This window comes from Mustelus asterias, chromosome 1 (genome assembly GCF_964213995.1).
Source record: "Mustelus asterias chromosome 1, sMusAst1.hap1.1, whole genome shotgun sequence".
NCBI classification, from domain to species: Eukaryota; Metazoa; Chordata; class Chondrichthyes; order Carcharhiniformes; family Triakidae; genus Mustelus; species Mustelus asterias.
In genome coordinates this window covers 144714941-144741420 of record NC_135801.1, presented here as the reverse complement: position 1 = coordinate 144741420, position 26480 = coordinate 144714941, and the positions used below count along the sequence as shown (strand labels likewise).

At 44.4% G+C, this 26480-nt stretch overlaps 1 protein-coding gene across 4 annotated transcripts in view; it reads right to left on the bottom strand.

Moving 5' to 3' along the window:
* wdr7 (WD repeat domain 7) overlaps positions 1-26480 on the bottom strand; it is a 660051-nt gene that overhangs the window by 476678 nt on the left and 156893 nt on the right. For all 4 annotated transcript variants that reach the window (XM_078219900.1, XM_078219908.1, XM_078219891.1 and 1 more), the window contains exon 16: positions 12157-12371. In XM_078219900.1, coding sequence (XP_078076026.1) covers positions 12157-12371 — 215 coding nt within the window. The remainder of the gene's footprint in view (positions 1-12156; positions 12372-26480) is intronic.

The window sequence follows — 26480 nt, the reverse complement described above, 5'->3', positions numbered from 1 at the left end:
ATTAACAGGGGGTTGGAGTTTAAGAGCCGTGGGGTTATGCTGCAACTGTTCAGGACCTTGGTGAGACCACATTTGGAATATTGTGTGCAGTTCTGGTCACCTCACTATAAGAAGGATGTGGAAGCGCTGGAAAGAGTGCAGAGGAGATTTACCAGGATGCTGCCTGGTTTGGAGGGTAGGTCTTATGAGGAAAGGTTGAGGGAGCTAGGGCTGTTCTCTCTGGAGCGGAGGAGGCTGAGGGGTGACTTAATAGAGGTTTATAAAATGATGAAGGGGATAGATAGAGTGAACGTTCAAAGACTATTTCCTCGGGTGGATGGAGCTATTACAAGGGGGCATAACTATAGGGTTCGTAGTGGGAGATATAGGAAGGATATCAGAGGTAGGTTCTTTACGCAGAGAGTGGTTGGGGTGTGGAATGGACTGCCTGCAGTGATAGTGGAGTCAGACACTTTAGGAACATGTAAGCTGTTATTGGATAGGCACATGGAGCACACCAGGATGATAGGGAGTGGGATAGCTTGATCTTGGTTTCAGATAAAGCTCGGCACAACATCGTGGGCCGAAGGGCCTGTTCTGTGCTGTACTGTTCTATGTTCTATGTTCTCTGACCTATGCTGTCAGTCCTCAAGTCCCAAGTGAGTAATCAACATTCCCTCCGTATCCCCTGAATTAGATTGATGTTATCTCCCATTTTCTGAAGGCCGACCAGTGGAACAGGCTGGATCATCCTTGTGCCGCCTGGACCTATCAGACTCCAGCAGCTCAGAGGGAGCTTTTCCAACTCCACTGCTTAAGTTATGTCACAGCTGTCACCTGCACCCAGGTGGGAATAATGTAGGGAGGAGCTACACGATAAATGGAAGAACCATAAAGGGTGTAGAGACGCAGAGGGACCTGGGTGTGCAAGTCCACAGATCTTTGAAGGTGACGTCACAGGTGGAGAAGGTGGTGAAGAAGGCATATGGCATGCTTGCCTTTATAGGACGGGGCATAGAGTATAAAAGTTGGGGTCTGATGTTGCAGATGTATAGAACGTTGGTTCGGCCGCATTTGGAATACTGCGTCCAGTTCTGGTCGCCACACTACCAGAAGGACGTGGAGGCTTTGGAGAGAGTACAGAGGAGGTTTACCAGGATGTTGCCTGGTATGGAGGGGCTTGGTTATGAGGAGAGATTGGGGAAACTGGGGTTGTTCTCCTTGGAAAGACGGAGGATGAGGGGAGACTTAATAGAGGTGTATAAAATTATGAAAGGCATAGATAGGGTGAACGGTGGGAAGCTTTTCCCCGGGTCGGTGGTGACGTTCATAGGTTCAAGGTGAAGGGGGGGAGGTTTAACACAGATATCAGAAGGACATATTTTACACAGAGGGTCGTGGGGGCCTGGAATGTGTTGCCGGGCAAGGTGGTGGAGGCGGACACACTGGGAACGTTTAAGACTTATCTCGACAGCTATATGAACGGAGTGGGAATGGAGGGATACAAAAGAGTGGTCTAGTTTGGACTAGGGAGCGTCGCGGGCTAATTGTTCTTTGTTTCTCGTTTCAAGGCTTCATTCTATGATCATCTTGCTGGTGCCAGTACAGAGCGAGACTGCGGATAGTTGGGAACCTGTCTCGGGGGCAGGGAATTCAGATGGTGTGCGTAAAGCAGAAGTGGAAATGACTAGGGTTGGGAAGCATTTTCAGTTCATGGCCACTGTGATCTCCTGGACTCGTTTCGATCGCCTCAGGGGTCGGAGAGGAATTTCCCAGATTTTTTTTCCCCATATTGGCCCTGGGGTTTTCACTCTGGGTTTTCGCCTCTCCCTGGAGATCACATGGTCTGAAATGGGGGGGTGGGGGTGAGTTAATAGGTTGTGATGAACAAAGCATCGTAGCTGTGAGGGACAGCTCGGTGGATAGGATATTAGGATGTAGATAGGCTGGAAAATTGGGCGGGGATCCTGGATTCAGGATTCAATCCTGGACCGGGGAGCGGCGCGGGCTTGGAGGGCCGAAGGGCCTGTTCCTGTGCTGTATTGTTCTTTGTTCTAGTACCAGTGCAGATAGTCACACCTCGGTGGGATCACTAGGTAGGTAGGCTTCTGAGACACCCACTGGTAAGCACCTCACTGCTGACAATCCATAGCAGATGGAGGTAGGGACGTCCCAGGGAATCAGCACTGGCAGGGATGTCAGAGCCCAGGACTCTGCTGACCCCTTGCCAGTGTTGTGTCCCCAGATCCGATCATCCCAGAGCTGCTGGAGCTGCAAAGACAGAGTCGTGAGCATCAGGAAGGGATGACAGCATCCTTCCTCAGAACAGAAGGCCAACTGGAGGAGTCCCATCACCTTCCATCAGAGGAGATGGTGCCATCACTTCAGCGCAATGAGGCCCATGCTGTGAGGTTGATGTTTGCAGTGGAGACCTTGGTGCAGGACGAGCACTCCATGGCCTGAGATGTCCGTACTATGACTCAGTGCATGAGCTGCCTGGTGCTGGGCTTCGCCTGCCTGGTGCAGACACTGGTGGGAATGCACGAGCGCCAGAGGATGGCAGCACTTCTGGATCTCACTTCCACTGTCCCTGGAGGAGCCCATGGTAACCCGAAGGGAAAAGGCTAGAGCCTGCCAGGCATAGGTCCCTTCTGACACCTTCTCCCTGTGTGTGACACACGCCCAGCCCCTGCCACCAAGGAGAACAACAGTCAAACATCCGTGCTGCCCAAAAGCAGGCCTGGACCCTCCAGGTACTGGCCCCCTAGGGGACACATGCCAAGGTCATCTCACGCAACAGGGGGTTGAAGTCAGCAGGCCACCTCAACCTCAGCTTCGGATCCTGGGGATACCCCTAGATGTAGCACAAGGGCGAGGAAGATTAAGAAACCAGAGGCACTTATTGGGCACAGGTGAATACAGGCATTCGTACAGATAGGTCATCATTGTATTGAACGATTTGCATTAGATGTCACTTCGTTCACCCACAGAGTCTCCACCCTGTTTGGTCACGCCACCAAGCTTGGGGAACCACCATGTTCACCCGGCGCCTCGTTCCTGTTAAGTCGGAGAATGGCAATGCTATGTCTCTCCCACATCAGTGTCGCAGTAAAGAGGTGCTGCTGCTGGCATGCACCCCCATCCATGAGGACCCATCCCCCAACACCCATCCATGGAAGGGTGAATCCCTCTTGTCCCCCACTATCAAAGCACACCCCTCTCATGTCTAACAGTGTTGTCTCGTGATCAGGAGACCAAGAGTTGTTGAGGTGCTGCCAGGTTGCCATCTCAGCTCTAAGATGGATGTGAACACTAGGACCCCTGACATTGGTGGGCCCTGTAGTAGCTGACGTTGCATATCCTGTGTTTCTGAGCCCTATGATGAGACCATTCGATGGCAGGACGTGTTATGCTCTCTGTCAGGCAGGAGTCAGACATATTGCTGAGGATGAGAGGAGCATCGCTCTGTCCTCAATGCAAGTCATCATTCTCCCGCAGAATCCAGCCAATAGCTTCAGCATCCTGCCCATGAAGCCTGGCAACAGCGTGGGCTATACTGCTGGCCCAATATAACTGGTTAGATGTGAATCCTCATTGTGGGAGAGCTATTCGCTCCCTAGTCCTGCTCATGCCTGAAGCGAGACATCCCTATTACTCATCGGGTCCTGTCCATGACCTGGGTTCTAATGTCTCCTCCTCTGCGTGGTCATCATCACCATCCACCTTGACATCCTCCTCATCCAAGGAGATGTGATGCTCCTCCATCTCCTTCAGTGGTCTTCCCTCTGCACTGCCAAGTTGTGGAGAGCACAGCAGACTACAATGGGTGTTATATTGTAGGGCAGCCACTGACCGGTCCAGGCACCTGAGCCACATCTTCAGAAGACGAATCGCCTGCTTGACCAACATGCACAATGAAGCATGAGCTTCATTGTAACGAGTCTCTGTTGATGTTTGTAGTCTCTGCACTGGCATCATCAGCCACCTGCTGAGCCCCTGTCCCCAAGGAGCCATCCCTCCATCAAAGACAACTGGGATCTGAGAGCACTGAATAACCTAGGTCTATTCCCCAGAATAGGGGTGTCTAAAACTGGAGGATATCGGTTTAAGGTGAGAAGGGAAAGTTTTAAAAGGTACCTGAGGGGCAACTTTGTCTCACAGAGGATGGTGTGTGTATGGATAAGCTGCCAGAGGGGGTGGTAGAGGCGGGTACAATTAGAACATTGAAAAGACATTTGGACAGGTACATGGATAAGAAAGGCTTAAAGAGATATGGGCCAAAGACAGTTTAGGAAACCTGGTTGGCATGGATGAGTTGGGCTGAAGGGCCTGTTTTCGTGTTGTATATCTCTATGATTCTAAGCTGTAGCTGTCATGGACGATCCCTGGGAAACGACCTCACACCTGTATGTGCATCATGTGGTCACAGACCAGCCACACATTGAGGGAGTTGTATCCCTTGCGGTTCATGTGGCGCGTGTGGCACCATGGAGTCCAGAGGGCCATGTGGGTGCAGTCAACCTTGCACCTGGGGCAAGCCTACTAAGCAGGCATCTTGTCTTGTCTGGTTCTAGATCAAGTTGATGTACATGCCCTTGCATAAAGGGCATCTGGGACCTCCTAGATGGTTGCGTGTGTGGCTGACTGGGAAATGCCATGCATGTCGCCTGTGCTGCCCTGGAATGAGCCACTTGCACAGAAATTCAGAGCAGCTGTGAATTTAAGGGTCATAAGCAGTGGGTGTCCTCCCATTTCATTTAGTGTCAGCTCTTGTAGGGTCTGGCAGATGTCTCCCGGGACAGACTCAGCCTTCTACAGCACTGCACTACATCTCTGACATCTTCAGGTATGATGACAGGCATTGGAAAACCATCAGGTGGTACCTACATATCTGTGGTGCTGCTCCCGGAACAGCGACAGACCCAGCCTTTCCCCCCTCTGCAGGGCACCTGGCCAGGTTGCGGCATGTTGGAATCTCTGCTGCTGCTCCATGGCAATAATTAGAATAGCCAAATCGACAGACTCCATGATCCTCCAGACCATGCAATGTAAAGAGTAAATCACAATGAACTACAAAGATTTGAGAGAGAGTTCTGACCCTTATCCCTCAGAAACAACTACCCAATTGCAGTACACTCAGTAGGTGCCTTAATGCCATCCCTCACTCCTTCCATTCTGACTCATCTCCACATTTGTCCCTGTCAACTGCAGCAGGGTGCAGCACATGGATCCAACAGGGTTTCAGTGGTACTGAACGCTCTCATTCTCCCAGTGTCCAAAACTCCCCAAAGAAACCTGGTGTCATGTTAGACAGTCGAATGGCTGCATGGGACCAGTGTTTGCATCCTGACATGGGGCCTTGTCGATGCAACCCGTTATGACCTCGACTGGGATGCATCATGAAAGACATTACCATCACGCTTTACATAGGGGTTCACATCAGTGGTATCTGAGCGAGGTTGCAGCTGTTCTGGGAATGTCAACTGACATACCTGGGACATTGGCTTGGAAAGGATTAAAAGTTGGCCTCAACTCAATGGCAGCGATTTTTGGCTGCACAGCATGTAATGGCATATTCACTAGTAAGGATAGGCTGGGGTGCCTGTTCAGCCAAGTGCCTTGCTGTTGAGGCAGATGAGGCACAGCTGTATCATGTGAGGCCAACAATTAGCATGTCCAGCACATTCCTAGAGGGCACCTTCTTTCACTCAAGTCTCGAGATGCAGAGTGGAACAACCTTCCATGACCCATTGAGATCTACCGTTACACACAAGCACCCCTGACAATTCGTTTGATTTGATTTGTATTTGATTTGATTTATTATCATATGTATTAGCATACGGTGAAAAGTATTGTTTCTTGCTCGCTATACAGACAGAGCATATCATTCATAGAGAAGGAAATGAGAGAGTGCAGAATGTAGTGTTATAGTCATAGCTAGGGTGTAGACAAAGATCAACTTAATGCAAGGCAAGTCAATTCAAAAGTCTGACAGCAGCAGCGAAGAAGCTGTTCTCGAGTCGGTTGGTTCGGTGACCTCAGACTTTTGTATCTTTTTCCCAACGGAAGGAGGTGGAAGAGAGAATGTCCGAGGTGCGTGGGGTCCTTGATTATGCTGGCTGCTTTGCCAAGGCAGCGGGAAGTGCAGATAGAGTCAATGGATGGGAGGCTGGTTTGCGTGATGGATTGGGCTACATTCACGACCTTTTGTAGTTTTGGACTGCCTGGCAGCTTCTCTCCTTTGTCCTCACACTGCTGCCCGAGTGTGGGTTTCAATCACACTGCAGTCAGCCTCCCTAGAATGCGAAGTCCTTCAGGCCGCAAGAGGGGAGTCTCAGCCCATTACTGAATCCCCTACTGTGCCCCGACAGTCTGGCCTCTCATGGAACCCCACCTGGGTAACTCAGTTGTCCTCACTGCTGAGCCTCTTGTTTTCAAGCCCTCCAACCTTCTGGCCAGCCCCCACTAAGGGTACATCTTCAGCTGCGATACGGACAGGAACCCAGGAAGCAGGACGCAGGAGGTACTTCCTGCATACCAGCCTTCACACCCCCTTTAAATCAAGGGGCAGCTTTAAATCAAGGGAAGATAATGCCTCTAAATGAACCCCCTGGACTCCTCCCCACGAATTGCAATTCTGGGACTCCCACCACCGGCCCTGAGTTACACTAATCTGCATCCTCTGCTGCCTGAGCACTCACCTCCGAACTCCCCCTTGGACGTGAAGGTGTCAGGTTCACGATTAGGTAGAGCTGTTGTAAACCGCACTGGCGTGATGTCACGCCGGTGCCTGCTGAATATCTGGTGAGGCAGAGAAGTCCCAGAGAGAGTGCTCGCTCATGACATGCTAATGGGTTAAAATTAAGTTTCCTGGGGTCCCCCAGCGTGTTTCACGCTGCTCTGCCAACAAGGGGGATGGAAGATTGGAATTCAGAAACTTGCTGGCACAAATCGCGCTGAGTCTCTCCATATTTTGAGCGCACTCTGCCATTCCCACAGGCGGAGAGCTCAAAATCACCCCCATTGTTTAAAAAAAACTGTTGGTATGACAACATTGGGTTTAATACTTCTGCTGAGCTGCACTTTGTTTAAAGTTAATAGATACCAATTAATGCCTTAGCAAAGAGTGCCCATCTTCATGCTGGTGCATTGGTTCCCTCTTCTGTCAGATCGAAGTATTAGCACTTATCGGCAAATACAAAACTGCTGATGCTGGAAATCCAAAATAAAAACAGAACATGCTGGAAATAATCAGCAGATTATGGCAGCATCTGTGGAGATAATCAGAGTTAATGTTTCAGGTCAACGACCCTCCATTAAAAAACTGGGAGAAGTTGAAAATGTAATAGGTTTTTAGCAAAGGGGTGGATGGGACAAGGACAAAAAGGTCTGTTGTAGGGTGAAAGACAGGAGAGAATGAATGACAGAAGAGTTAGCCTTCCAGGGCCAAAGAAAATGGTGATGGAGGAAGAAAAGAAGCCAAGAAACAAGAACTGCAGCAACAGCAGGTCGGCTGCTGATTAAAAGACCAAAACAACAAGCAAACTGAAACAAAGTGGACACAGATTGCGATCCAAAATTGTTGAACTCAATGGCAGAATAGTTGAACTTCTGAATTAATTACACTGCATCAGTGTTTACCAAGGGAGAGAATTTGTTAAAACGAATGTTTCCAGGGCACTGAACGAGGTGGAAATAGATAAGAGGATAACCAGTGAACGAGAAAGGCCCAGTTGGGACCAAGGAGGCAAACTGTGGGTGGAGCCAGAGGACACTGGTAGTGTGTTGAATGGATACTTCATATCCGTCCTCAGCCAAGAGAATGAGGATGAAGGTATGGAATTCAGGGACTAGAGACTGCAAGGTTCTTGAGCAAATTGATATAGGGAAGGACACAGGATTGGAAGTGTTGGCAGGCTTAAAAGTGGACAAACCTCCAGGTCCTGATGAATTGTGTCCCAGACTGCTGTGGAAGGCAAGGGAGAAGATTGCAGGGGCACTGACACAATTGTTTAATTCCTCTCTGGCCACGGGGGAGGTCATGATGTGGAAAGGTGCCAGAGGACTGGAGAACCCTTAATGTGGTTCTACTATTTGAGGGTTTTAGAGATATGCCAGGGAATTACAGACCAGTGAGTCTCATGTCAGTGGTTGGAAACCTACTGGAGAAAATACTGAGCGAGAGCATCTATCTCCACTTGGAGAGGTATAGCTTGATTAGGAATAGTTAGCACGGCTTTGTCAGAGGAAGGTCATGCCTGACAAAATTTAATGAATTTTTGTGGAGGAGGTGACAAGGTGTGTAGAAGAGGTGCATTTGATGTAGTTTATATGGATTTCAGCAAAGCTTTTGACAAGATCCCACATGCAAATGCATACGGGACAGGATAATTTGATAGTGAATTCAAAAATGCCTTTGTTGTAGGAGACAAAGGGTGATGACAGGCGGAAGTGTGTTTTAATGACTGGAAGCCATTGTCCAGTGGCATACTATAGGGATCTGTGCTGGGTCCCCTATTATTCATCATTTATATAAACAACATAGATGACTAGGTGGGGGGTAGAATTAGTATGTTTGCCGATGACACAAAGATTGGCCAGATAGTTAACAGTGAGGCGGAGTGCCTTGAGCTACAGGAAGATGAGAAATTAGGCTTAAATTCCTTGGAGCAGAGAAGATTAAGAGGTGACCTTATTGAGATATTCAAAATTATGAACAATTTTGACAGGGTAAAGGAGGAAATGAGGGTACATAAATTAATTAGAAAGGCAAATGGAATATTGGTCTTTGTTGCAAGGCAGGGGTGTGGAGACAGAGTATAAAGGTCAGTCAGTCATGTTGCAGATTTATAGAACCTTAGTTAGGCTGCACTTGGAATATAGTGTTCAATTCTGGTCGCCACACTACCAGAAGGATGTGGAGACTTTTGGAGACGGTACAGAAAAGATTTACCAGGACGTTGCCTTGGAGGGAGCGCATTAGCTATGAGGAGAGGTTGGAGAAACTGGGTTTGTTCTCACTGGAACGATGGAGGATGAGGGGCGACCGAATAGAAGTCTACAAGATTATGAGAGGCATGGACAGAGTGAATAGTCAGAAGCTTTTTCCCAGGGTGGAAGAGTCGATTAATAGGGGGCACAGGTTTAAGGTGCGAGGGGCAAGGTTTAAAGGAGATGTACGAGGCAGATTTTCTACACAAAGAATAGTGGGTGCCTGGAACTTGTTGCGGCGGGGGGGGGGGAAGGTAGTGGAAGTGGATACGGTAGTGACTTTTAAGGGACGTCTTGACAAATACATGCATAGGATGGGAATAGAGGGATATGGTCCCTGGAAGGGTAGGGGGTTTTAGTTAAGTCGGGCAGCATGGTCGGTGCAGACTTGGAGGGTTGAAGGGCCTGTTCCTGTGCTGTAATTTTCTTTGTTCTTCTACAGCTGCATAGGACATTGATGAGACCGCATCATAAATCATAGGCTTTTACAGCACAGAATGAGGCTATTCGGCCCATCATGTCTGCGCCAGCACCCGAAAGAGCTACCCAGCTAATCCCATTCTTCAGCCCTCTAAATTCATCACTTTCAAATATGTATCCAGCTCTTTTTTGAAAACTCCTAGGGAATCCCGCGAATCGACCGACATGTGATTCTGCCGGCCCGCTGTGCTACAAAATTAGTAAGAGTTTTAACAACACCAGGTTAAAGTCCAACAGGTTTATTTGGTAGCAAATACCATTAGCTTTCGGAGCACTGCTCCTTCATCAGATGGAGTGGAAATGGAGTACTGCACCTTGGCAATGAAGATGTTTAAATTAGCCCATGAAATAGACGACAAGAAACTCAAAGGTTATGAGCAAATGAATTGAACTTGCAGGATTTTAAGAAGTAATGCTGTAAGAATTTATAGGAGCGAAGTATTGGATTTGATCCCCTTGGGGATGTGGTTACTATATTTTTCCCCACTTGTAAATGCAGAGGTTTTGAGTGTAGTTTCTTGAAAAATGTTTTTTTGTTTTACAGGATGTTAGAAAATTCCACTCCATTTCCACTCCATCTGACAAAGGAGCAGCGCTCCGAAAGCTAATAGTATTTGCTACCAGATAAACCTGTTGGACTTTAACCTGGTGTTGTTAAAACTCTTACTGTGTTCACCCCAATCCAACGCCGGCATCTCCACAACATGACTACAAAATTAGGGCAGAGGGGGGTGAGAGAAACCTCCCCTCACCCTCCACCTCCGAATGATTGCCATGGCACACTTCTTCCCTTTTCCAACGGCAGTTTAAATCTGTCATCAAATCTATCAGTGCGCAGCAACTGTGATATAACCAAGCAGCCAATCACACTCAGCAAATCAGTAAGTTAAAAGCAATTAAAATGTTTCAACTTTCATTTCACTGCGAATGTAAGTTAAACATTGATTGGATTGAGACAGAAGCTAAAATAAACTTCTAAAATTTCCATTATATCGTTATGGAAAAATTTGACCCATCACGGCTGGAATTTTCCAGCTGTTCACGCTGGCGGGGTCTTTTGGTCCCGCCGACAGCGTGCCGACACCGCAGGTTTCCTGGCAGCATGGGGTGGAGGCAATGGGAAACCCATTGATGGCAGCGGGACCAGAAGATCCCATCGTCGGCAAATGGCACGCCATATCCTGCTGAGAGAAATACGGCGCGGGGAGGCCAGAAAATCCCCAAGTGGAAACCTTCAAGGAATTCGCTAGAAAATTTCATGAATTCACTCATTGCTTTGGAATGAGCAATCTGTGGAACATTGACAATGCACTCTCTGGAGTAATACAGAATCACTGACAACTTATTGTGCTTATAAGTTGCTGTCACTTTCACTGGCGCAATGACGGCAAACGCAGATAGTTTTGCCATATGACCTTGATTTTACAGTGGCAAAGAGATTTTGTGGGCTTGAATCTGAAGTCAACTGAATACAAAACTCAGCACTTAACCGTGGGATTTTCTAACATCCTGTAAAACGAAAAAACATTTTTCAAGAAACTGCACCCAAAACCTCTGCATTTACAAGTGGGGAAAAATATAGTAACCACATCCCCAAGGGGATCAAATCCAATACTTCGCTCCTATAAATTCTTACAGCATTACTTCTTAAAATCCTGCAAGTTCAATTCATTTGCTCATAACCTTTGAGTTTCTTGTAGTCTATTTCATGGGCTAATTTAAACATCTTCATTGCCAAGGTGCAGTCTCTTCACAGAAGAAGGAAACCCTGCTCACCAACAGGGTGGCGTTTTCCTATTATTTTCCAAGAGATTTTATGCTTTTCAGCTGTAGCTTTAATCTCTGCACAGGAGTACTGCAAAATCCATGATGGCAGCATACATTTTTCATGAAGTGATTAATTCTTCATCTTCATAATTGTTACCACGTAGGTGAAGACATAATTGCAGCTGTCTTAGACCCCAACAGGCCTTTACAGGCCATATAGTTTGGAAGCCTGAGTAATGTTGCCATTTCTAATGCTATTATCTCTAATTGCACTATAAAACCTTGCTATTAAAAATTCACAACAGAAAATAAAAGTAATTGTAACACTATACACAAAGCATGCTGTGAATAAACAACATCAAGCTGATCTTCCAAAGGTTGTAGATAAGCTTTCTGATTTGCTTTTAAACGCATTCATTTACAATTTATTTTAGCACTGAAGAACGAACCACATTTTCCCATTTTGTCATGAGAAATAATATTTTCCATATTCTGCACCAGGCAAACAAATGAGATACAAATCAATACAAGTTCGGCACTCATTTAAAATGTTGCAATAGCTTAAAGAGAGAATAATAAATGTGTGTGCAAGTATTGCTCATGGTCAATGCTTCTTTTTCTTGTTTGTGCATATTTTGCCTGTTCACTGCATTCTTGTTGTTCTGATATCCGAATACAGTGTGGCAGCTTATCCTCCAACTAATCAGTTGCCAGAATCCCAAAACTGCAGAACTTGTTACCAACTTAAATTTTCCTGTCCCCAGTCTATATTGTTAATATCCAAGTTGAGCATTGCATCGATTTATGCCTTTTTCTTCAGGCTTAGTGATGCTGTACAATATAGGCTTGAGTTTACAGCAAAACAACAATCCACATTTCCCAGGCAAACTCATGAAATTAACTCAATTTAAATTAGTATGTGTCAGAATTTTAAAATACCTTATCAGCAGCTTCAGAGGCCAAAAGGTTGGTCGCAAGTGTCTGCAGCTTGTGGTGTGCCATATGTTTCAAAGCGGTGAGGCTCCGTCGAGTCATGGCCTGTTTTAGGTTTACAGCAGGGTGACTTAGAGTATCCACAGCAGCTGGAACAGCTTCATCACAGGCATTCAAAATTTCCACTGCAGTAATTCCCATGACACAGCGGTCTAACGCACCTGTAGAAAAAGAGAAAAATCAGTTACATATTATTTGCAATTGCTATTATCACTCACTTAGAAACTGGATGGCACGGTGGCACAGTGGTTAGCACTGCTGCTTCACAACAGGTTCAATTCCCGGTTTGGGTCACCGTCTATGTGGAGTTTGCACATTCTCCCCGTGTCTGGTGGGTTTCCTCTGGCTGCTCCGGTTTCCTCCCACAGTCTGAAAGACGTGCTGGTTAGGTGCTTTGACCTGAACAGATGCTGGAATGTGGCGGCTAGGGGAATTTCACAGTAACTTCATTGCAGTGTTAATGCAAGTCCTACTTGTGACTAATAAATAGATAAACTTTATGAAAAATGGAGTTCGTACAACCAAATCCAGGAATGGGATAGATGCTGATTATACATTACCTGTGAAAGGTGCAGGGAATGGGACCATCCATTTCAAATTCTGTTCTTTCTTTACACTGAAGTATTGCATGCCATACCTGTTAGTTTTAACATTCCTTAATTTTATAATTTGCTACAATCTATGGCTGGGGAATTAGCATTTTTCAGCAGATTTTCACTTTTTTTGCTTCAAATGAAACTTGGATGAAGAGGATTAATTCATGATACTTTTTAAAAACCTCACTTGAGCTTTAGAAAAAAAAACATGGCAATGAAACAACTTCTTACTTCTTGTGGTCTTTAACCCAAGAGGAGGTTGAGCTGTGAGGAATGCATTCTGCCAGTGGCAAGTGAACTGGAATTGGAACTGGGATGGGGTCTGGGCAAGTTTACTTTGTAGAAGTACTGCAAGCTATAAAGTTGAAAATGAAAGTAACAGTTAAAAGTTAAATAAGAGTGAGGGAAAGAAAGCTCGCCAACTGCAGAACCAGAAAATAGATTTCCTGGCATATTCTGATGAGGACGTGCCCTACTCCCACAGGCTAGAACACACAGGATGTTCTCTTTTAAAAAAGTGCTTTCCATTTAGCAATTCTTAGAAATAATGGCTGAATATTGTTAATTTTCAGATTGTTTTGAACAGAAAACAAGGTTAACTTAAAATCTACCTTTGCACTTAGAATCCCAACAGTACAGAAGGAGACCATTCAGCCCATCGAGCCTACTCTGACAATAATCCCATCGCCGTAATCCCATTTATTTACCCTGCTAATCTCCCTGACACGAAGGGGCAATTTTAGCATGGCCAATCCACTTAACCAATATATCATTTGATGTGCGAGAGGAAACTGGAGCACCCGGAGGAAGCCCACGCAGACACGGGGAGAACGTGCAAACTCCAGTCAGTCACCCAAGGCCAGAATTGAACTTAGGTACTTGGCACTGTAAGGCAGCAGTGCTAACCACTGTGTCACCATGCTGCCCTTTAACTTGAACTGTAATTACACAAAGTCATGATCACAACAAATATCTTTCTTGCATCTACATTTCATTAATAGCCAGAAGATGATTATCGACAAATCCGATTATGAATGGCCCTGCTTTTAAATGTAGAGGCTATTTATCAGTATTTGATTAAATACTGATAAGATTAACAAAAGAACATTATTGGCTAAAAAGAGTATGGCGATCTCGGCACGACTGCATTGCATGAAGCGGTATTCAACCTTTGAGTTCAGTTTTAATTACATCACAGCTGTCTAAATAGATGGTGTTGCCACAGGATCCCCTCTCGGCCCAGCCCTCGCAAGCATCTTTTTTGGATCCTGTGAGAAACATGTCCTGAATGGAGTGAACACCTAACCTCCGACCCCTTGCAGATTTCTGATTTGTGAATGATACCTTTGCTATATCTAAATCCACAGCTGCACATAATAATTTCCTTACATGTCTTAATGGATCCATCCTGCGCTCAAATTCACCTTTGAAATGGAGCAGGAAAATGAACTGAACTCCCTTTCTTTCATGCACTAGTTCGGAAATCTGTCAGGGGATTCTCTGTCATGGTCGATTGGAAATCAACCTTCATTGGTCAATACATTCATTGGGATTCTTACAGTTCCACATTGGTTATATCAGCAGCCTCATGAATAGGGCCCAAACCATTAGGTCACTGTGCAATCTTGATGCTGAAAAAGGGTGCATCAAAGGCATCCTGCAGGATAACAGTTATACTGGTGAGATCATTTTGCTTTGTGTATTGTACAAACTTATGAATGGGCCCAAGCGGTCATTTTATGCCCTGAAAGGTGACTTGTCTACTCAAGTCTACCCTGAAAGGCAGGGTATCTCAACAATTTGAGCAAAAGGTGAAGCTTGCTGTTTCATACTATGTAGTAGCAGCGACGAGTAATTTTCACCACTAAAACGATGCTGCCATCAAGCCAAAAATATATTCTGCCCATCACACAAATGAGTAGTGTGGTATGTGTAATTCGGTGGCAGTTTGATATTAGGTATGTAGGCCATATGTCCCAAAAACTGGCAGATCATATCAAACAACATGTCCCGACCTCTGTTCGCAACAGTCAAGGCACAGAACGTACCAAGCAAACGCATGCTTGCAAAACTCAAAACACACTGTCCAATATTCAATGTGATTGCACCATTGGACAACATTTGTTCAGCAATCTTCAATGTGGTAGGAATTACGCTGACAACCAACTTAAGGTCGTCAGTCGTTCTCACAGTGTGGCGCATGTGTGTGTACTGGAAGCTAACATATTATTACACAGGGTCCTGTTCTTTGCAGGAAAAACATGTACATACATTGTACCTGTTTCAGCTGATCAAAATAAGTGACAGGCATTGACTGACCCATTCCTCAGGACAATGCCTTCTGCAGAGTCAAGCAGCCTGGTTAAGTTTCAAAAAATGTTTGGCAGCTAACTGTAAGTCACCTTTAACTGAAGTATCTTCCATGGCAACACCTCTACCAGAGTCCACTTGCCAACCAATCAGCACCCACCTCTCAGTGCAAGTTTGTTGATTTCCCTTGCATTGTGTATTCTTGTGAATGTCTTGAGTGCAAGACAAAAAGCTTTGACAGAAAATGTCTCCTTTTTTCAGCAATACTAAGTTTTATACCACCAAACAACTAAAGTAACTTGACACAAAGCAAATGATTCGTGGAGGCTTGCTTGCAATTTGAATATAGATGGATTCACACTCTTATGTTGTGACACATTTTTTGTGTTTTTGGAATTTGTATTCTTCACCTTCAGGACCAGAATGGATTGGTACTCCTAACTTTGCAAGAAACTAACTGATCAAGTTTAAATATTACATCACTAACTTACTTTAGATCTATATATATTTTTAAAAGTATTAAAACTTAATTTATGAAATAATGTTGCGACAATCACACTGCAACTTTATCAGACATGTGTATTTATGTATTTTGAATTACTCCTGTTAAAGGACAACTTCATGATATCTGTATAAAGCAAACTATGGCAACATCACTTTGGAAAACAATATTACCTTCATTCTACCCTCTAAATATGAAGCCATCCAAAGCCCTACTGCTTGTGTCCTTATTCACACCAGGACACAGGACCTATTCACCCTTGGGGAATCAATATTCGGGGTGGCACAGTCTCAGAATGAGGAGCCAATTATTCAGGGCTGAGATGAAGAGAAATTTCTCCATTCAAAAGGTTGTGACTCTTTGGAACTCTCATAATGTTGAGGGATATAGAGGTTAACAGCATTATCCAGTGACAACTTATGAACACTGACATACCGATTCTTTACACATCCCAAATCCCCTTTCCGCCATGTGTTCCTGAAGACTCAGTAAGAAGTTTAACAACACCAGGTTAAAGTCCAACAGGTTTATTTGGTAGCAAAAGCCACACAAGCTTTCGGAGCTGCAAGCCCCTTCTTCAGGTGAGTGGGAATTCTGCTCACAAACAGAGCTTATAAAGACACCTGAAGAAGGGGCTTGCAGCTCCGAAAGCTTGTGTGGCTTTTGTTGTTAAACTTCTTACTGTGTTTACCCCAGTCCAATGCCGGCATCTCCACATCATTCCTGAAGACTACCAGAGAGTTCATTTATGTCGATAGACAAGAGAAGTCGCAGCTATTCTCAGAACATGGAGGATTATGAGGAGATCTGATACAGTTGTTCAAATCATAAATTGTCTTGAGTTTTTTTACAAATGGTCTCCAGTGGCAAAAGAATTAGTAAAGAGAGGAAAATAGATTTATATCATGATTGTCAAAGAACTGTGTGTAAAATGAGGAGACTTTTTATTGTACAGCAATTTATGCACCACTTAAAAGATTGGTGGAAGCAGATTCAATGTTAACACTTAAGAGAAATAGATAAATATTTGAACTGAAGGAAATTCCAGGGGCATGGAGAAAAAGCAGGTGGGATAAACTGGATATCTTAACCAGAAAGTTAGCCGGCATGTTGGGTCAAGTGCTACATTATTCTATGAACTGCAACAACCATCATTTGATCCACCACTGCCCAAAATAGCCAGCATGTTTTATGGTTTTAAAATCTTTTACCTGCAAAGTTGCTGGACGTGTGAGCTGTTCAACATGGTATAAGCCATGCCTTTGTAATTAATGCCTATAGTATGGCAATAGCAAATATTGAGTGCAATTGCCCAATATTGCTGGATAATCATGGTAAAAGTAAAAGTGGACAGTATAAGTGGTGGGATTGTAACTGTAAAAGCGAAATAAATAGGGGAAAGAACTCGCCTATTGCAGTTTGCACATTCTGACATATGAAGAGAGACCCAAGTCAGGAATCGAACCCGGGTCCCTGGTGCTAACCACTGTGCCACCGTACTGCCTGAGGAAGATGGGTTTCTGCTCATCCTCCTCTATCGAGGGCTAGAACATGAAGGAGAGGAAGTTTTACTAGAAGTATACAAAGTCTGATTAGATCACATCTGAAGGCACTGCACACTTGAAAGGACATATTAACCTTGGAAGGAGTGCAATGCAGATTCACCAGAACGGTACCAGTGTTAAAAGGGTGAAATGATGAAGAGAGATTACATAAACTAGGCTTGTAATCCCGTAATATAGAAATTTCAGGAATTATGTTGAGCCTCAGGATCTCGAAAGGAATCGAAAGGGTGAAGAGAGATCATTTTTTAAAATCTGTACAGAGGAAAAACATAGAAAATAGGTGCAGGAGTAGCCCATTTGGCCCTTCAAGTCTGCGCCACCATTCAATATGATCATGGCTGATCATACACTTACAGTATCCCACTCCCATTTTCTCTCCATACTCCTTGATCCCTTTAGCCACAAGGGCCAGCTCCCTCTTGAACATATTTAACAAAGTGGCCTCAATAGCTTTCTGTGGTAGAGAATTGCACAGGTTCACAACTCTCTGAATGAAGAAGTCTTTTTTTTTTAAAGTTTATTTATTAGTCACAAGTAAGGCTTACATTACCGCTGCAATGAAGTTACTGCGAAATTCCCCAAGTCGCCACACTCCGGCGCCTGTTTGGGTCAATGCACCGAACCAGCACATCTTTAAGACTGTGGGAGAAAACCAGAGCACCTGGAGGAAACCCACGCGGACACGGGGAGAATGTGCGAACGCCACACAGACAGTGACCCAAATCGGGAATCGAACCCAGGTTCCTGGTGCTAACCACTGTGCCACCATACCACCCCGAGGAAGATGAGTTTCTGCTCATCTCAGTCCGGAATGGCTTACCCCTTATTCTTGGACTGTGACCCCTAGTTCTGGACTTGACCAACATTGGGAACATTCTTCCCACATCCAGCCTTTCCAGTCCCAACAGGGTTTTATATGTTTCTATGAGATCCCCTCTCATTCTTCTGAATTCCAGTAAGAACAAGCCCAGTCAACCCAGCCTCTCTTCATATGTCAGTCCTGCCATTCCAAGAATCAGTCCGGTGAACCTTCACTGGACTCCCTCAATAGCAAGAGTGTCCTTCCTCAAACTTGGAGATCAAAACTGCACACAATACTCAAGGTGTGGCCTCACCAAGGCCTTGTATAACTGCAGCAAAACATCCTTACTCCTATAATCACTCTTGCTATGAAGGCCAGCGTGCCATTAGCTTTCCTCACCACCTGCTGTACCTGCATGCCACCTTCAGTGACTGTTCCGCCATGACACCCAGATCATGTTGTATTGCCCCTTTTCCCAAACTGCCATCATTCGGATAATAATCTTCTTTCCTGTTTTTGCCACCCAAGTGGGTAACCTCACACTTATCCACATTATATTGCATTTGTCAAGTATTTGCCCAATCAGTTAGCCTGTCCAAATCACCCTGCAGCTTCTTAGCATCTCCTTCACAGCATACACTGCTACCCAGCTTAGTGTCATCTGCAAATTTGGAGTCTCAGACAATGATACATAACTTCAAAATCAGCACCCAAACCATTCAGCAGTAATTGGTAAAACATTAACACAAAGGATGGTATGAATGTGGGTGTCTCCCCTCCAAAAATGTAGTTGATGCTAACTCAATTTGTAATTCTGAATTTGAAGGATCTTTGCTAGAGTCAAGGCAGGTCAGTGGAGTTAGAATGTAGATCAGCCATGACCTCTCCGAATGGTCAACTCATGTTCCTTCGTTCCTCTGTTTAATTCATGAAGACTTTATGAGACAACAAACTTGCAAATGCAGCAAATTCATGACAACTGCTTGACAGTTAAGCAAGACTTTCCTTTTGCGTAAGGCTAACAGCTGAGCTGTGCAATCAGTCAGCAGCTTGTGGTAATTCGCAGCCTGGGGTTTCCCGTCATTGATGAAAGCTATGGTCAATTTGCACATAAATAATGGTATGCCTTGTTGAGACACCATTATTTTTCATGCATGTCCAGATATCATGCAAAATCTGGTCCGTTAATTCCAAGTAAGTTTTAGTAAATCAAGAGAGAATCTCCACAATTCCAGTCTTTCTCAAGTCACACAGAAGCAAATAGTTTCAAATACTCCTAAGTATCACCTTTCAAATAGAATCATTCATAAAACCATCTTGTCAACTCAACCCAACTGCCTTCAGCAATGTGCATGAGCACATAAGAATGTTCTATAGAAAGCTCTTCAAATTTGTGACACACTCAGCGAACCATGATGCCCTTCAAACTATGTTTTTATTCCTTGAGTTTTCCAGAGTAGTTGATGTGTCTAATGTAGCCTGAAATGTTGACTTTCAACATGTGCACACTTAGATTTATTAGAAATGAAAATTGCATTGAGATGAATGGTCTCTATTTTCTGTCTTTATGCACACTTACAGCGTCAATTAAATAAACGTAATTTAAACAAGAATTTCTGAGGCTATACTTCAGGCAATAAGCTCATTGAAGCTGAACTGAACAAGATCCTAAGTAAGTAAGTGAAATGGACTGGTCCTCTGGGAAGTGGGGGAGGGGAAGAAGGTACACTTATTAAAATTTAGAGATGCTGAAGCTGGAGCTCATCAATATTCACCATCACAGAAGTGAAAAAGCAAGTCATTTTAAAAATATAACTGGCACATAAAATTGGCCAGGACTTTAACACAACGTATTTTCAAACACTATATGCAGCAAACTATTATGCAATTTGACAGTTCCAAAAGGGAATCCCATCTTATGCACCGAAAGGAACACCACAGGACACTAGGTTGAGAAATATTTTGCATTAATAATTGACTATTAGAAAACTATCCCATTCAGTCAGCTGCGCGCACAATCTATGTTCCTCCGGTGCTCTGAAATGAAGTCAAGTATACAAAGCATCTGGTGTACACTGCACTTATAAAAAAGCTAAGGAACACAATTAACCAATTGGAAAATACCCATTATACAGTTCATGGTTTCAGGTATTCACAATATATTAAGACTCAAATATACATACATCTCTGGTCGACTTCACTATTTGATGGTACAAAAACAGATGTTTTAAATCTGAGAAATTTAAATATTACGAAATTCTGAAAAGGTCATTAATGCTCAAAATCACCTATTGAATTCACGAACAGCTGACACCCTTTGCTCAATAAAAATATGGGATGTATCATTTTGTTAATCCAACAGAACTGTTACTTAGGATTCTAAAACTAGAGTATTAGACCATGTAACTATGTTGTTCGTACGCAGAAATAAAACATCTGCATTTATATAGTATCTCCCATGTCTGCTTGTTGTGCCAAAGTGCTTTACAGCCAATGGAACAGTTTTGAAGATTTGGCAAAGTTATAATGCATGAAAATGCAACAGAAAAGAATAATTGCACACAATGCTTTCACAATCAGATAGGTGACCACAAAATCTATTTTCTTGATGTTGCCCAAGGGATAAATGCTGATCCCCATGAGAACTCCCCACTTTTCTTCAGATAGTGCCATAGGATTGCGATTGTATCTCACAAATGTACTCACATCAGCAGGAGGTTTTCTCACCTGCCTATTTCCAACCTCATTACCCTGATCTCTGGACTTGCCTTTGCTCATCTGCTACTAAAATCTTCATCTGTGCTTTGCTTTATCCAGAATCAACCATTCCAACTGTCTCAAGACAATCCTGCCAGCTTTCACCCTTTATAAACTTCAGTTCTTGTACTCTAACCCGTACCAAATCCTGCACATCCATCACCAATCTGCTCAGAGCTACACCTGCATTACTCCATCAACAACTCTATTTTGAATTCTCATCTTTGTGCTCAAATCCATCTGTAGACTCAACCATCCCCATCTCTGTAATCAGCCTCTTCTTTTACCTTCGGAGATCAACATTTCACTTTTTCTATCAGACTGAATCCGACATAATGCCCAACAACTTGCTGTTTTTCTCAACTGTTTAGTTGTGTCCCTTGCTTTGGTATCAAGCCAATCTGAACTGCAGCTCATCAATGCAAATCGCCCTACTTATCATATCACTAATGTGACAAGAGTAAAACAGGGAAAGTGCCTCAACCATGGCTAACAAGGGAAATCAAGGATAGTGTCAATGCCAAAGAGGGGGCATATAAATTGGGCAGAAAAAGTAGCAAACCTGAGGAGTGGAAGAAATTTAAAATCCAGCAGCGGAGGACAAAGAGTTTAAAATATAGAATAGAATAAAATATAAAATAGAATACAAGAGTAAGGTTGCAGAAAACATAAAAACTGACAGCAAAAGCTTCTATAGATGTGTGAAGAGAAAAAGACTGGTGAAGACAAATGCAGGTCCCTCATGATGGCAACAAAAAGATGGCAGATCAGCTGAACAAATTCTTTGGAACTGTCTTCACTAAAGAGGACACAAATAACCTTCCAGAAATACTAGGGGGACAGAGAGTCTAGCATGATGGAGGAATGGAAGGAAATCCTTATTAGTCAGGAAATTGTATTGGGGAAATTGCTGGGATTAAAACCCAATAAATTCCCAGGGCCTGATGCTCTGCATCCCAAAGTACTTAAGGAAACGGCCCTAGAAATAGTGGACACAATGGTAATCATTTTACAGCCTTCTGTAGACTCTGGAAGAATTCCAGTGGATTGGAGGGTAGTTAATGTAAGCCACTTTTTAAAAATGGCGGGAAAGAGAAAACGGGGAATTATAGACCAGTTAGCCTGGCATCGGTGGTGGTGAAAATGTTGAAGTCAATTATTAAGGATGTAATAACTGAGCACTTGGAAAGCAGTGACAGGATCGGTCCAAGGCAGCAGGGATTCACCAAAGGGAAATTATGCTCGACAAATCTTCTGGAATCTTTTGAGGATGTGACCAGTAGAGTGGACATGGGTGAACCAGTGGATGTTGTGTATCTGGATTTTCAAAAGGCTTTTGACAAGGTCCCACACAAGATATTAGTGAGCAAAATTAAAGCTCATGGTATTGGGGGTAATGTATTGACGTGGATAGAGAACTGGTTGACAGACAGGAAGCAGAGAATGGGAATAAACGGGTCCTTCTCAGAGTGGCAGGTAGTGACTAGTGGGGTAGCACAGGGTTCAGTGCTAGCTGTTCACAATATACATTAATGATTTGGATGATGGAATTGAATGCAATATCTCCAGATTTGCAGACGACATTAAGCTGGGTAGCAGTGTGTGATGTGATGAGGATGCTAAGAGGCTGATGACTTGGACAGGCTGACTGAGTGGGAAAATACTTGGCAAATGCAATATAATGTGGATAAATGTGAGGTTATCCATTTTGGTGGCAAAAACATAAAGGAAGATTATCTGAATGGTGGTAGTTTAGAAAAAGGGGAAGTGCAACGTGACCTGGGTGTCATGGTGGAACAGTCGTGGAAGGTTGGCATGCAGGTACAGCAGATGGTGAGGAAAGCTAATGGCATGCTGGCCTTGATAGCAAGAGGATTTGAGTGTTGGGGTAAGGATGTCTTGCTGCAGTTATACAGGGCCTCGGTGAGGCCACACCTTGAGTATTGTATTATGTGCAGCTTCGGCCTCCTAGTCTGAAGAATGCCTTTCTTGCTATTGAGGGAGTGCAGCAAAGGTTCACCAGACTGATTCCCAGAATGGCAGAACTCACATATGAGAGAGGCTGGATCGACTGGGCTTGTACTCACTGGAATTTAGAGGAATGAGAGGGGAACTCATAGAAACATATAAAATCCTGATGGGACGGTTCAGGCTAGATGCGGGGAAATCCAAAACTAGGGGTCACAATCTAAGAATAAGGGGCAAGCTGTTCAGGACTGAGATGAGGAACAACTTCTTCACTCAGAGTTGTGAACCTGTGGAATTCTCCACCATAGAAAGCTGTTGGGAACAGTTCATTAGATATGTTCAAGAGGAAGCTGGGCATGGCCCATGCGGCTAAAGGGATAAAGGGTTATGGAGAGAAAGTGGGAGTGGGATACTTGAAGTGCATGATCAGCCACGATCATATTGAATGGTTGTGCAGATTTGAAGGGCAGAATGGCCTATTTTCATAGGCCATGTTTCTAAACATTTTCCATGTTTCTATACCACTATTCCCTGTCCTTGTGGCGGGTTTCATTCTTTTCACCTTGTTCCAGCGCTGTCATTGATTATCCTCCTCATGTTTCCTTTCTGCTTTAATTCTAACTATTAAGAATTCAATGTCTGGATAGGTCCAGACCCACGAGAATTTGCTTTCTGGTTCCTCCTGTTGCCACTGTGGGCAATTAATTACTTTCCACCCACTGAGTAATTACTTTCCACAAGCCTGCTTTTAAGCGAGAAATAGGGGGAGGGGGGGGGGGCATCATGTGATGTAAGTGCAGGGGGACCTGTGTTTCGCGAGCTCTGGTGTTACTCATCTTTTAATTCATTTTCCACCCTGTTGCACAACCCCTAATTATCTGATCCTGATGTGTACAATTTGTGCTGCATTCCTGGAAGATCTTGGCTCAATTTTGGCAAAGGGAACTCCGGTCAACTCAAGAAAATCCTTGTTTGATTGAGGTGATCAGTCGGGCCCAGTTTGCAGTGGTGGTTTTGCTGGTGAGCAGGCCTATACTTCAGTGATGCTGTTGGCATCGAGATGGTGGTCAGCCATTATGAGTGAATTTATGAATGACAATCTCAGCTCCCTGGCACAGATTTTTGGTGCTCATATGGACGAATTGCAAAATATCCTAAACAGAATGGATAAAGTGGAGAAGAGAATCCTTTCAGTCAAGAGGGTAGTTTCCTCAGTCAAGGCTCACCTTCGGTTTTTGGAAATACAGCTGCATAGTATGTCGAACATCCTGGTCGATTTGGGGGATTAAGCTGGAGAAGGAATATCTGCACATCTGGTCTCCCAAGAGGAGCTGCGGTTGAATCCCCAGCTGAATTCGAGAACTGGCTGCCATGCTTTCACAATCTCAACTTGAGGGTTGTGCGTCTCGAATTTGATGGAGCATATTGTGTCTGATCTTCGAGGCCTGGGGTTGGTTGAAGACACCGACCATTGGTCTAACGTTGTCTTGTCCTCTGTGTTAGTCGAGAAGGGCCATCCAATGGGACCTAGGTTTATCTTTACCAGGGCTGCGGCATGATGACATGGCGGAGGTGCAGAAGCTTTGGTGATAAGCTGGATAGATCCTGGATGGTGCTTGACGATCCTGCCATGGCTTTGATCTTTTCAAGCTCTGTCGATAGTCATATTATCCTGTAGTTCATCATTTATCCTAAACTCTGTTCCCTTGTCACTGTACTCCTGATCTGTGGTATGTCTTTTACCCTGACAAGTCTGTATGATATGCAAACACAGAGACATCGGCCACTCGCTGACATGATATACTGCGAAAATCAGGACTGTCCATTTTTTATTTTTCATGCTATTTGTCCACCGGCGTACTCAGATTGTGGAATGAGGAAGGTAGTGCTCTAATGTGAATTGCCATTTGCATTTAATCTTGGTTTTGATGCTTGGTACTGGGCAGCGGGGTGAGTGGGAGGGTCTGCCTGTCCTGCTTCTGGCCCCATGCCAAGTACTAAATCATGGGTTTCAGTGATTGCAATACGGAGATTTCTTTTGTTTGGCGTTTATTTGTTGGGCCTCCTTCTTTCCACTGGAGAGCAATGAGTTGCTAAGTTGGTTCAATGAAATGAGGGCTGTGCAGCATTTACCTGGCTTTCTCTTTTGTGTGCTGTAATCCTTGCAGCTTTACCGAGGGAGGAAGTACAATTTTTAGTACCCCTTCACTTCATTTTGATTCAGGTTCCAGGTTCGATTCCCGGCTTGGGTCACTGTCTGGTGTGGAGTTTGCACGTTCTCCATGTGTCTGTGTGGATTTCCTCCGGGTGCTCCAGTTTCCTCCCACATTCTGAAAGACGTGCTGGTTAGGTGCATTGACCCGAACAGGCACCGGACTGTGGCAACTAGGGGAATTTCACAGTAACTTTACTGCAGTGTTAATGTAAGCCTTACTTATGACTAATAATAAACTTTAAACATTTTTTAGATGAGTAGTACCACAGCAGGGTGGCGGGAAGATGGCTTGGTATCGAGATGGTTGGTTTGGCCTGATAAGTCCTCGCTGTGGTTAAGGAAAATCCCTGCTATAATTTCTTATGAAGGTACAGACAGATCATGTATCCTGGAAAAGGCTGTTTTTTGTCATTGGTGTGTCTGGCATTGTCAGAGTGGGGGAATTATGTACTGGTGCATGCCCAGGCGTGGATGGCTAATCCGCGTGATACGCTGATGTTCAATGCAACCCAGGAGGATAACCTGGAACAGCGATTCAAAGAACAAAGAAAAGTACAGCACAGGAACAGGGACAGGCCCTTCGGCCCTCCAAGCAATGCCAATCATATTGCCCTAACTGAACTAAAAAAATCTTCTGCCCTTATTGGTCCATATCCCTCTATTCCCTCCCTACTCATGCACCCATCCAGATGCCTCCTAAATGTTGCTAATGTGCCCGTTTCCTCCAGTTCCTCTGGCAGCACGTTTCAGGCACCCACCACTGGGTGTGAAAAACCTCCCCCGCACATCTCCCTTAAACTTTCCCCTTCTCACCTTGAACCTGTGCCCCCTTGTAATGTTACACAGTGGTATCTGCCTTTTATTTGGTATTATAAAGGGAGTGATGTACAATCTAGTGAGGAAACAGTCCAGTCAATGTGTGAACAATTAATAAACAAGAAAACAAAAAATGCACATGACAAGGAGGACTGAATAATCTACAACACTTAAAGATACTGACGAACTTCTGCTTGGTCCCCAAAATTACCAATGTTCACCTGAACTCAGACATCCCTTTGCCCCAACAACATCCAAAAGGGGTGGCGCAGTGGCTAGCACTGTTGCCTCACAGCTCCAGGGACCCAGGTTTGATTCCAGCCTTGGGTGACTGTGGAATTTGCACATTCTTCTGCGTCTGTGTTGGTTTCCTCCAGGTGCTCTGGTTTCCTCCCACAGTCCAAAGATGTGCCGGTTAGGTGGATTGGCCATGCTAAATTACCCCAAAGAGAGAGGAGCATCACAATTATCCAACAGATGCCAGATGTGGTCTTTCAGCGTATACTTTCGCAGGAAGGATACCAGAAACAGAATAGCACAACTTCACAAGAAACAGGACACTGATTCCCATTTCCCTCCTCCCCCCAGGGGAGCCCAAACCTCAATGTGGACAAATATCACTCTTAAACATTGAACAAAGGAAACTACCCCACCTCTAGTTTATGTTCATGTAGAATAAGGATTACTCTGTACTGTATTCGGTTTTGGGATTTGTTGTCTTTTGTGGCAAGTGGAAAAC